This window comes from Pholcus phalangioides, unplaced genomic scaffold (genome assembly GCF_987345545.1).
Source record: "Pholcus phalangioides strain wild (caught in Gottingen) unplaced genomic scaffold, Ppha-v1.0 ptg000011l_1, whole genome shotgun sequence".
Classification (NCBI taxonomy): domain Eukaryota; kingdom Metazoa; phylum Arthropoda; class Arachnida; order Araneae; family Pholcidae; genus Pholcus; species Pholcus phalangioides.
In genome coordinates, this window is record NW_028301604.1 from 4,106,521 (window position 1) to 4,119,891 (window position 13,371).

At 38.3% G+C, this 13,371-nt stretch overlaps 1 protein-coding gene across 3 annotated transcripts in view; it reads left to right on the plus strand.

Annotated features, from left to right (window-relative positions):
* The window catches only part of LOC149079957 (zinc finger protein castor homolog 1-like), a 171,779-nt gene that overhangs the window by 118,977 nt on the left and 39,431 nt on the right, over nucleotides 1-13,371 (plus strand). For all 3 annotated transcript variants that reach the window (XM_089238865.1, XM_089238866.1, XM_089238867.1), the window contains exons 9-11: nucleotides 9,219-9,356; nucleotides 10,192-10,355; nucleotides 12,410-12,744. In XM_089238865.1, the coding sequence (XP_089094991.1) occupies nucleotides 9,219-9,356; nucleotides 10,192-10,355; nucleotides 12,410-12,744 (637 nt within the window). The remainder of the gene's footprint in view (nucleotides 1-9,218; nucleotides 9,357-10,191; nucleotides 10,356-12,409; nucleotides 12,745-13,371) is intronic.

Sequence of the window (13,371 nt, forward strand, 5' to 3'; positions counted from 1 at the left end):
GTATATCCACGGGCCTACTGCAGTGATCTTTGAATGTGCTACGGGCCTACTGCAGTCATTTTTGAATGTGCCACGGGCCTACTTCAGTGATCTGAAAATGTGCCACGGGCCTACTTCAGTGATCTGAAAATGTGCCACGGGCCACTTAAATGCTCTGGAATTGTGCCGCGGGTCATTTAAGCGATCTGTAAATGTGCCACTTAGTTCATTTTTGTAAAATTGGGTTTGAGGGGACAAGCCACGTCACATAACCTTCAGGGCCACATTTGGTCCGCTGGTCAAAGGGTGGGTCGTAATGAATTTCTTAAAGAGAAATTTTGAGTTCTTCAAATATTAGCATTGAAATTAACAGAAATTAATTATAATTACATATAAAGGTATTTTCCTTCAAAATTTTAATTTTTTTTAATCTTTTATACCTTAAAAAAAAAAAAATTCGTCTGGGGGGGGGGGGTGCAGGAGCCCTACCTATGCCCTCTCCCGCGTGTACGTATCTGATCACATCAATATGTGGTAGGAGGTAGGGGGCAGTGCTGACGAAATTTTGCTGACAAGGGGGATTAGAGTTTTGCTTACTTTTGCTGACAAGGGGGAGGGGGTCAAAAATGTCTAAAAATTTGCTTACGTAATACTTGAACGGCCCCTCATGTGTTGCAACGACATAAGGCTCAATTATACTAGGCGAGTTTACTAGCTAACTACCTACAATCCGGCAATATATAAGTAGCTGGCGGGCATGGGCGAAGATACGGGGCCACATTAGATCAGACACCCCCCCCCCCCCAGTGCTAAAGATGGATTCGTCTGATCTAATGTACAGGGGTTGGACAAAATAATATGGCCACCCTTGAAATGAGACAAAATCTTTATTCATAGGCTGGGGGCTCCTCTCCTTTTGCATTAATTACAACTTGTATCCGTCGTGGGATGGAAAAATACAAGTCATGCCTTACATCACGGGGATACGTAGCTACTCCTCCTGCAAAAAGGTCACTAATTCAGAATGTGTCTTTGGAGGTAGAAACCTACTGCGCAGTTTGGCCTCCAAAATACCCCACAAAGGTTCAATTCTTTTAAGATCAGGGAACTGAGCGGGCCACACGAGGTGTTGCAGTTCATCATCGTGTTCATCAAGCCAGTCTCCGACAATTCCAGCAGTGTGAACGGGCGAATTACATCTTGGAACACAGGTCGAGAATCAAGGAACTAATATTGCACCATTGAATGAAGATGGTCGGACAGAATACTGACATAAACCGATGCTTTAACCAGGGCCGTGTTAAGAGTATCTTGGGCCCCCGGGCCAAGTGGTTTTTCGGATGCCCTACCTGGTAAATCCTAGAAAATTTCAACCTCATCTCATTTTTGTGAGGCCCCTCCTCTCTTGAGGCCCCCGGGCAGTGCCCGGGTATGCCCATGCGTTAAGACGGCACTGGCTTAAACCCGCCCATCCAGGACAACAAGTGGGCCGATACCATGGTGAGACATGACGCCCCACAGCATCACTGATCCCCCTCCATGCTTAATAGTAGAAAGGAGGCAGTGAACATCATAAGCTTGTGCTGGCGTAATCCAAACGTAAACACGTCCGTTAATCTGGAATAATGTGAACGACGATTCGTCTGACCAAATGACATTCTACCATTGTTGTTGTGTCCAATTCTTATGTTCGTGACACCATGTTTGTCGTTTCAAGCCATTGCATGGTGTCACCAATGATTTTGGAATAGTCGCTCTCGGGGACGCCGGAACATATCTGCTCGTGTTGCTAAAGCAATACTAATCACCATTTGAACATAGCTCAAATATTGCACTGAATGCGCTTTTTTTTTAATTAAAATTTTTGAAGAAATACCCTTTCCTTGTGAGGAGTTGTAGCTCCTTTTGTTTGCTAGTCATTTCACGTGCAAGGGACTTTCCCATGCACCATGTATATTCATTAAGCATGAGAATAAAATAAGCATCATAGAATCTGAATACCACAACGGTAGTCACAGCAATAGACTTGAGACAGTACGTTTCATCGCTGATTTCAGACGGATCTCAACCCTTTGAGTGGCATTGACAAGATATCTCGCCTTCTTATTTTAGCATTGGCAATGAGTACCACAACGGTAGACTTGAGACAGTACGTTTCATCGCTGATTTCAGACGGATCTCAATCCTTTGAGTGGCATTGACAAGATATCTCGCCTTCTTATTTTAGCATTGGCAAGCCCAAATATTTTGTAAAGTTAATCCCTCTCTCAGTGGAACACTTTTCCTCATACCAATGGTTCACAAATTTTTGTCGACCACTGCTCCCTTGCCTAATTCAGGATTGTCAGCGGCTCCTCAGGATAGATTAATAGATATTTTCCCGTATAAATTTTTCCCGTAACTTCTTCAGAGCATAAATAGGTTTACAAATCAATATCTCAAGCTCGCCGCGACACCTCATATAAAGGTTGGCGATGCCCCTAGAAAAAGCTGCTCTATACCGAAAAAGCTGCTCGACGATTTTAGCTGGGCTTATTTTCGGTCATTGATCATTTTTGTCGCACCACGGTCATTTTCTGCACACGAGGGCTAATTACACCGCGACCTACAATTTATTGCCGATTCCAAACGGCAGGCTTGTTTTTTATACTCATCGAGAGGTTGGTGCGCTAACCCCTCGATGGGGAACTCCCTGCGGTAGCAATTTTTTGCTGCGGTCAAGTCGCCGTTTTTTGTTGTACCCGTGTCAGGAAAGTTTTCTGACAAGGATGCACCGGGTATCGAACTCGCGACACCTCTAAACACCCTTTGGTACTTTAGGCGAGCCCCTTATTTTCGGGGTAGGGCTAATATTAGGAGCATCCTGAAAAATCATGCTAGAGCTTATTTTTGGAGAAACACGGTATTACGTCGAGCAAGATCGATGGTTATTGCTGGGGTTACCAGATCCGAAAAATGGAAAAGGAGGACGCCTGGGACGCACCCTTTTTAATGTCACTTTTCTCATTTTTCACAACAGATGGCACAACTAGGAATCAGCATTGAGTGTTGATCCTGTTTCCTTTGTTTCTGAATCGAAGAGGTAACACCCTTCCACACCACTTCAATACTCGGCATTAGATGTTGGTGAGCAAACATGATATTCTGAAAATGAAGACGTTGCGGTTCTCTTCGTTCAGAGCCGTTTTTCGAACTGTCTTTTTCATATTATCCCAAATCTGCATTAAGAGTTAATTAAACTTTCAAGCAGCTTTGCGCTTAACTTTCAAGAAGTTTTGTATTATCCTAGGAGCAAACTCGGCCGTGTTAGGCTGCGCTCATAGTAGAGCGAAGAGGTACAAGTTCCAAGAATTGCGACTAGAAAGAAAAAAACGCATATGGGGGGGGGGGAAGAGATGTCCGTATATAGTAAACGAGGAGGAGGATAGAGAAAATGACCGGGGAGGAATTCTGAAATGTAAGGGTGTGATGATTTCTCCGCAGTAGAGTTGTTTGTTCAACTCCCGCACATCGTGTGTGGAGTGGCCTCTTTCTCTTTTTTTCTCGCTCCTCCAGTATGTGCGGTGTAGAACAAAATAATATAATTGTTTTTGTCGCTAGTCTCTATTATGCATTCCCGTACTACCTCTTAGTCACTTCACGTGGTGCACTGACTTAGAATAGTATCTTTCTTTCAAACCGAGCACAACTCAGGTCTATCGCCATGGACAATTTACTATCCAATCAGTTGTGCAGGAAGTGTGTGTGTACCTAACAATCTGAGTGCGTATCTATTGTTGTGTGATTTTTCAGTGCTGCTAACCTGCTATCTAATGTATATTTCAGAAGTGCAGTGTGTAAAGTGGAATGATTGAATATGTGTATCGTTTGTAGGCCTGTTGCTCTCCGTGCCGAGACTTTTTAACGGGAAGATCGGCTCGCATTCATGCCTCGAAGTTCTGAACCATCAACTTCAGCCGACCACCATTGTGGCACCCGTGGGGTTTGAACCCGGGACCTTGCGATACGAGTCCTTAGGGCCGGATTAAGACGCTTGAACGCCCTAAGCACTTAAATAATTTTGGTGCCTCACCCCCCCCCCCCCATTTCATGCCATTGACTACACAGTTCAACGATTTTTTGCATTTGCAGGATAAAAATTTTTACTTTCAGGTTTTCTTCACGTTTAGCTTTTTTTTGGCAAGAATTGACAATATTGAATATTGCCGAATCCTCTCCAGGGTGATCATACGCGCCGTATTTCCCATCCATGGCCCCCCATAGAGGTGGGGCTGACAGGGCTCGAACCCTGGGGTCCAGGACGATTTTCATCATTTTTTGTTTTTCACGCTATAAATTCATAAGAGACCCGTAAAAGTCTGAATTTGGGGGGCCCACAAAAATTCTCAACCTAGTTACTCATGGGAAGACGACTAAAGACTGTCTTGGATAACCTACATCCAAACCTGACTTCCGAGAGGCATGGGTGGAGATACGGGGGGGGGGCGTGGGGGGCGCCCCCCCCCCCCAGTGTCAAAGGTGGAGTCGACTGATCTAATGTATATATGAGCTGACATCATCATTAGGCCCCCCCCCCAGACTTCAAAGTCAATCTCCGCCTATGCCGAGAGGAAAGACAAACAGGAAATTGATACTGCTAGAAAAAGCTGAAATCGTTTTTCACGAGCCTTTGTTGCATATGTACCAGTGTTCGTACAAAATTACGAACAGGGTCCAAAGTGGGTTCCTGCAACTGTGTCAGAACCAACAGGTCCTGTGTCGTACCACGCAGTTACTGAGGATGGCAATATAGTCAGGCAACATGTAGACCAGATGTTGCAGCCTGCATCTGCCGTAGAACTTTCAAGTGGAAATCAAGCAGAAAAATCGGCAGTGCATGAAGGTGTGTCGAACCTGTCATATCTGCAGAAAGTGTCAAGACAGCTCCTGATCCAGTGGTTCTAGACCTAGTGGTTCCGACATTGACTATGTCAAGTGAAAGACCCGAAAGGGCAATCGTCTGTCCAAAGTGGTTAAAGGACTTTGTCACATGAGGCTCTTTTTTGGATCACGTGACATTTCCCTCTTTCTTTGAGGGACATGCAAACTGTATCCAAGGCAACCAACATGGGGAAAGGGGTGTTGGGATCTGGCAACACTCCCGAGTGATTTGCATATCAACAATGAGCGTGTACGGCTAGTCCATGCCCACCTGAAGCATATATATTGCCGCCAGTCAAATGTGATCACCACTAATATTACTACTTCTTAATTATGTAGAATAACCATACACTTGTTACCAATTTAATCTAATGTTAATCGTGTAATAAATTCTAGTCAGTTACTAGCATGGTCTTGTCGTGTTTTGATCTTTCCCCCACTACAAATAGAGCATTATTGTTTTTGTAAGGTATACATATACAAATAATGTGAAAAATAATTTAATAAACAAAAATAAGTTTTCAATGCTGTGCAATATTTTACTTGACTACATATTTATATGGATAGATGGCAGCATATTTTTCGAAATCTGCACTTCCCCCCACCCCAGAATATTTGACCATGAGCCACCACTGACATTTACAAAATAATTTTTGGGGTAAATCGAGAAGCTATCCATACTTAGAATAAGACAACCATAAATACATTTTATGGGCATATTTTATGTTTATATATGTTGTTTATAATTTTTTCGATTGCATTTTTAATTGGGTTGCTGTATTTTAGTAATATATGACATCCATACTTGTTATGGGCATCTTTTCTCAGTCACCTCATTGGGCCTGTTGCGACCTTGTATTTGCATTTAGTGGCATTGTAAAAATAACCAACTTAATTAGTTTGAAAAATAACAATCTAATGGAAAATTGTAAAAAAACTCAAATTGAATTTTTCATTGAAATGTTAACAAGTAATTTCTATTTAATGCTCAATCTTAACATATTTGAAGTTGCACATGAATGAAGTGGTTCTTTCTACTTCTGCTCCTCCACTGATAATAGAGCCGTAGCTAGGGGGTTCTGGTGTCCCAGGCACTGGATCAGAAAGAGCACTGATTTTACTGAGAGGGGGCACCATCCAGGTGACAGAGTAAATTTTCGTTTCTAGTTGCAGCCCCCTGACTTATAAAAATCCGGTCACATTGCTACTAATACAGTAGAGGCTCACTTATACGACATAAACGGGCCGACAGAACATCAGATAAGCGAAAATGTTGAATAATAGGGAGGCGTTAAGATAAAGTGTAGTAAACGTCAAACTATGTTACGATTTCACTCATTATATGAACCTAATAATCATGTTTTACAAAAAAAGTTAACTGGAAAAAAATGAACTTACAGTTAGGGTTCAAGTATTACGTCATCATCGATGGGCGGGGGGGGGGGGGTTTCCGATTTTCCGATTTGCTGACTTTTGATGACAAGGGGGGAGGGGGGTTTTGGATAATGCTTACGTCAGTAACCACCCTTTATGAAAATATGAGTTACGATTCAGAGGGGCAGAGCTGATAACGAAATTTTGCTGACAAGGGTGGGGGGAGGGGGGTTTTGGATAATGCTTACGTCAGTAACCACCCTTTATGAAAATATGAGTTACGATTCAGAGGGGCAGAGCTGATAACGAAATTTTGCTGACAAGGGTGGGGGGAGGGGGTCAAAAATGGCTAAAAATTTGCTTACATAATACTTGAACGGCCCCTTACAGAATATTCTGAAGTTAAATACAGTACTTAAAAAGTTCAGTCCTGTGATGATTTAAAGACATTTTTGATCATAGTCTGCTTTCCTAACGAGTGCAGTTTCTTCGTTGCCTAGTCTCGCCATCTTTGCAGCATCAGTATGTTGATTCCTGTAGCTTCTTCTAGTTGCTCAATGTATTTAAGTGCAGTTTCTAGAGCCTTCTGAGAGGCTCAACAGTTACTTTTTGATCATCAATTTCATTGTCATCGCAACTGACAAGAGCGACAACAATTTCTTCATCAGTTACTTCATACCGATCATCATCCTTCATCCAACTTTGGATTTTTTGCAAAGATGCTTCCTCACATCCAGGGATACATTACACTACAAGTAGAGTAGTTTCTTTGGTTTCATCTGTGCTTTCCATTTGAAGCCCTTACATCAGCCCAGGCAACTCAATAAGCAACATCTTTTACATTGTTGTATTTCAATTTTTCAATCATGTCTTGTCCTTCCAATTTGTTCTATCACTGTGGACAGTAGCTTCTTGTGATAAAGAAAGAGAGAGAAGTTCCTTTTTATCATTTCCAAAATACCCTGATCCATAGGTTGACATACGGTGGTTACGTTGGGTGGCAGAAACATTGCCTTAATGTCACCATCTTGAAGCTCCTCTGCATAAGGGTACACGTTGGAGTAATAAATTTTTCAAAAACTTCTCTTTTGAAGGAATGAATTCCTTAAAAAACCCATCTTTGAAAATTTCACTGCTCATCCATGCACTTTTATGACTGTAGTATTTCACAGGAAGAGCGCTTTTTGAAACTGTTTTAATCTAAGAATTTTAGTTCCCTGTAGCATTGCTACATGCTAAAATTTTCAGCCTTTCCTTGCTATGCTTGTAGCCAGGGGCTGCTGCTTCAGTTCTGGCTGCAAGATGCTTACTGGGTAACATTTTGTAAGGCCCGACATTTTTAAGGCCCGACTCATCACAGTTAAATATCTGATCACCTATTAGGCTTTCAGTTTCAATAAATTCCTAAAATCTTTCCTTAAATGCTTCCATTTCTTCAAAATTTGTGATGCTAGTTTTTCACCACAAACACTTAGCTGACGAATACTGTAGTGTCTCTTCCATCAGTGGAGCCAACACCTTTTGCTGTAATAGGCACACCTTTGTCCCTGAACTGTGTAAACCAAACGTACAAAGCTTCTCTTTTTCATAGTCACATTTTTTCATAGTTTTCCTTTCTTTTAATGCACCCTCCATAACTCTTGATACACACCATTTTTCTGTTTTTTCTTTGGCAGTGGGACGTCGGATAATATAGAATGCCAGATAAGCAAAGGTTGGACAAACAAAACTCTACTGTATTGAGATGGGATTTGTTAACTGACAGCCAAAGCTAACCAAGAGCGAAATATTTGATTTTGTGTTCATTATTCATTTTATTAGCATAAAAATGTATAATGCACACTCTTTTTGCCCTCTCTTTTCCCCTAAAAGGAGAAGAGAGGGCAAAAAGCGTTTAACACCAGTTTATCATTGAGAAAAGGCCCAGACTTTTAGATTTTCCCCCTTACATTTCATTAGACCTTACAATTTAATATTATTGGGTTTATACTGGTATTGACTCCTTAGCCAGCAAATGTGATCTGGAGGGGGTCTTGTCCCCACCCCTTCCTCCAAAATGTTAGAAAATAACTAATATATATGGAATCACATTCTTGAGCCTATTGTACTGTCAGTTTGAGATTCCCTTCCCCTTCCAAAATACTACCCATGTACACAAATTTTATCAAAAACTTTGTAGCAATAAAAAAGGCCAAACATATATATCCCCCATTTGTTTTTCCTTTCAATTAAAATTTTTATTTTTTTTAAATCAACTTTGTATTGCAACAATACACACATGTAACATACATGTAGGCGTATACAAGATTTTCTTCTGAAGGAAGGGGTGTTAACACCCGGGCACCTGCTCGAGACAATTGCCATCATTTTTTGGTTTTTTTCATGCTATAAATTCACTACAGAAAAGGCCCATCAAAGATCTCTCCCATCCTTCTCCAGGATGTGAGGGCAGGTTAAATTTTCTTTTTTTTTTACTCCAGAAAAGGAGGTTTTGTTTTTTACTGAAAAAAATACTGAAATCTCGGCTCAGAGAGGGGTCTTACTTACACCAGCGAACATATCAAATTGATTAAAAAAAATAACCAATGTATGAACTTCATGAAAATTACATTCCTTTTTGGTTGTCAAATTCTTTGATTGAATCATTTAAAAAATATGCACAAAACATATTTTTCACTTCTCTTATCTTTTTTATATGTAGTAGCTGGCTTTTTATTGTATTCACACATTTTATGTTAATTGAATACAAGACTGGTTGACTGATAAGTATTGACATAGATACAAAATTCTATGTCATTTAAATTTTGTATCTATGTTAATACTTAAGGCTCCTGTGATCATGTGATTCCCTGTAATTGTATCTAGGCCGAATGAAGTAACATATGATTTGAAAAAATAAAAAGCACATTTTTAATGACATCATATTTTATTAATTTCATTTTTAGAAAAACACAAATCATATCACATAAAAGATGAACAACTGAACAAAGATGGTTTCAAAAAATTCATGAAACATGAGCATTGCTCTTTCGAAAACTGTAGATTTTCTAGAGTTTGCAATCATATTCACTGTATTCGACCAGGTAAGAATAAAAAACTCATTATCTTGTTTAAAATTTATTTAAAAATAGTTGAAAATACATGGGTTATCAATACCTCCGGTTGATATGCAATCAATATTAATATTATGGTGATTTTGGTTTTTCTTACGCCACTTCATTGGGCAATGTCCATGCTCTTGCGTTTGAGTTTATATCTATGTAATAATAATATAAATTACTGCAATGTTTTGCCTTTTAAAACAGTTATATAGTAATTTCCAGTAAATAATCTATTGAAATGTATGAGCCACACTAAGAACAATAGAAAAAGTTTTTGAAGAAAACTTATGACATCAGACATTATTTTGGAGTAGAAATTTGATTTTTCAACTGGATTGAAAAGAAATACATTTAAAAAATGCATATAAGAATCAATCAAAATCCCTTCCCACATCAGAATTTTTCTTATAACTATCTACACCATGGTTGCACTAACAGTTCAGCTTGTTTGCCTTTTTTTTGCCCAGAAATACATTTGTGGGCTATATAAGAACTAAATTACTCCTTTCACGTTTAAATATGTCAATGATGAAAAAACACTGATGAAATCAACTTAGACATATGTATTCTAATTGATGCAGAGGTTTTTATGTACAATGGTCAGTATTCATAATTTTCCTGGCTCTCTATTTTTTATAGACCAACATGTTACACATTAATTACTTAACACACACATATTATATTTTAAAACTTTTTTTTTCAATTTCATTGGAGAGGACACATAAAATTCTCCAATTGGCCACATTTGCGCAGTGTGAGCGTTTGTTTGCACATTACCGACAATTTCGTTCTAAATCCCTGTCAATTGAAATTTCAGGTTGCACATATGTCCTCCATTCAAGTGGTCAACTGTATTCTCATAAGAGAAAACATGAACGCCGAGACACTGAACTAGCATACCGAAAGTTTAAATTGGCACAGAGCATGATAAAAACATTATCTGAAGCCAGTGGTCTGCCACAGGGCTTTCTTCCTGAAAGGGTAAGTAATCTAATTATGGATATTTTTCGATTCATAAATTTACATTTCTCCTCCTAAAGGTGCACAGTACAAATACATGGAAAATGATTTATAACAAAAAAAGACCAATAAGTAAGAAAGGATAAAGAAAATCTACACATTGTACTTTCTTCTCCTAAGGAGGGAGGGGCATTATCAGTGGACAACTTAAAATCTTTTTATCTTAAAATCTTAACTTAAAATCTTTTTAGACTCTATTTTGTTACTGCACTGTACTTTAGAGCTTAGTTGAATTAACATGCATGAAAAGTACTCTCTTTCTCACTAGCTCAAGTAGCACAATAATTTCTGACATAAAATAATGAGCCCCTTCACAATGCAGCAGGGTTCTATAATGAAATTTGTAGTTCAAATTCTAGCTTATAGATATGTCATTTGTATTTCATCTGAAAAAAATGCTGATATGTGTTGTTTGAATTCCCCTTTAGTCTGTGAGCATTCATTGTCTATTGACCAAGAAAAAAAAATGTTTTGGATATATTTTTTATTGACTTCAGTACAGCTGTCATAGTAGCAGAAAGATGGCATAAAAATAAAGAAAGATTGAAGCCTCATAGAAAGTGTTTTAGACAGGGCCATCGCCATCTTAATGCATGAGCTCACCTTTGCATAACAATTAACATCAATCAGAGGTGCCCACTTGAAGAAAACATTGGAAGCGCTGAAAGTTGTTAGTTGTCCCGTATATATGGGATTCAAGCGCATATGCAGGAGAGAGAAGGTGTATTGCATTGTTTTTCAGAAATTATTGGGAGGCTCAGCCCCCATTCAAAATTTATTGGGGGGTGGGGGCTCAAATGGCCTTGGCCCCTAGGGGTTCCAGCACCTATGGCATTAATTGTGTCAGACTGACTTGTAGAGAGTTCCCAGAGCATTACTGCTTGGCTCAGGGGTCAATGATTTTATTAAGATGACGATGGTTTTAGACAAGGAATAATGAATGCAGATTGTTTTTTCAGAGAAAAAATCGTGAAAATTTTTGTGTGCAAAAAGAGTGAAAGTGTTTGACAATGAAAGTTTAAGGTTACTCTTTACATTGGCTCAAAGGAGGGGTTCACCCCCCAAAACCACTCCTTTGTATTCACAATGTTCTCAACAAACAAACTAGAGCATCAGCAACAGTGAGGATATACCTTAACTAGTACACACATGAAATTTCAAAAATAAATTTTATGCTTCCTGCCCATGGCCCCCCCCACAAAGGGTGAGGCTGACAGGGCTCTAGCTCTAGGGCCCAAAACAATTACCATCATTTTTTTCATTTTTTGTTTCATGCTTAAAATTCACCAAAAAAAAAGCTTGCCAAAGATCCCTGCTCCAGGATGCACACGGCTGGAAAATAAAAATCAGATTTTTTAGTAAACTGTGTGATTATTCAGTTATAAATTGATGGGTTAATACAAGAGCAGTCTTTAAAGGGTGTGCAATTGGTGCTGCTACAAAGCGCCTCACCCACTCATGTTATAAATAGGAAAAATATCATTTTCTTTCCTTTTTGTAAAAAAAACCCTTGTAATAACTTCCATGCTGGGCCCTCTATCAGGGAAGCACAGCTCTTTTAGTGCAATTTTTGCATGCCCTGGTATCCATCTCATTTCAGTTCTTAAAATAACAGATTCATTTTTAAGATTAATTGTTGAATAAGTGGGAAGAATTATCAAAATGTATTGTGACAAATGGTTTAACAATATCAAATTAATTTTCTTAACTGAAAAATAAATTTTAATTAAGAAAGAATAATAAATAATTTAATTAATTTTAAGACAATGTTGAAAAATTGTGCTTAATGATCATAGTCACTACAAATAAGGAAAACAAAAATATCAATAATGTGAAATGTGATGAAAAATAACTTTCGAAGAAAATTAAAAATCTGCTCACTCAGTTATTCAAATGATACAAAATAACAAATATTATTTTCAAGTTATTAAACACAGTTGAATTACATTTATTGCACTGCATTTTTTTTTAATTTTTTTAATAATATGGTGACATTAACTGGCCATTATTTTTAGCCTTCTTCAGGTGATTCATCATCTAGTCCTGCGCCAGGTCCTTTACAATTGAATCCACTTTCATTTAGCTCTATACATGGTAATAACTTTTCTAGAGAAGAGTCATCAATGAATGATTGTTATGCACTGGGTGTAGAAAAAGTTGACCAGCACTGGAATTCGCAAAATCTTTCAGAAGTGAAAAATTCAATCTTTTCTTCATATATCAACAGTCCTGTTATTCCAACATCATGCAGCAGAGAAGCTGATTCGACACCCGAAGATATGACTGCAGTTGATCTGAGCATGGAGCAACACAAAAATTCTGATGATTTGTGGCAAACATACTTAGTAAGGTAAAATATTATGGAAAAAAACTGATTGGATAGGAAATATGTAATTATTTAAGTTAAAATGAAACCTCTCTGAAAGGCCTCTATATATATATATATAAGGGGTCCCTCTCTACCAATAGTAACAATTCTGTTCCTGAATTTTTATGAATCATTATATTACACATTAATTCACTTTTATTAGGGAATCACCTTTTCAAAAAGTTAATTTTCAGAGGGAACAAAGAGTAGCCAGCTTAGAGAGATTTTACTGTATGTACAGGGAAACTTTGATTAGCAAGTAATTCAGTTTACAAGCAATTCACATAACGAGCAAAATTTGGAACATATCTTGACTCTGTTAATGAGCGATAATTCGCATTGCGAGCAAAAATTTTGCGATGGAGTGTCATTTCTAAATACTGAATAATGGTGTTTTCTTTTTCACATTTCTTTATATGTTTTTAACCCATAATAAATTCATACTTTTTGATTGACCTGGATGGGTCATTTGATTTGGGCATGAAAAATGATCTATCACATATTTGTTTTGTGTATAGTTCCTATTTATTTGTAGCTCATGTTTTTCTGTGTCTGTATACAATTGTGTTGTGCGGAAATAAAATTTTAATTTCAAAATTGAATGTTGTT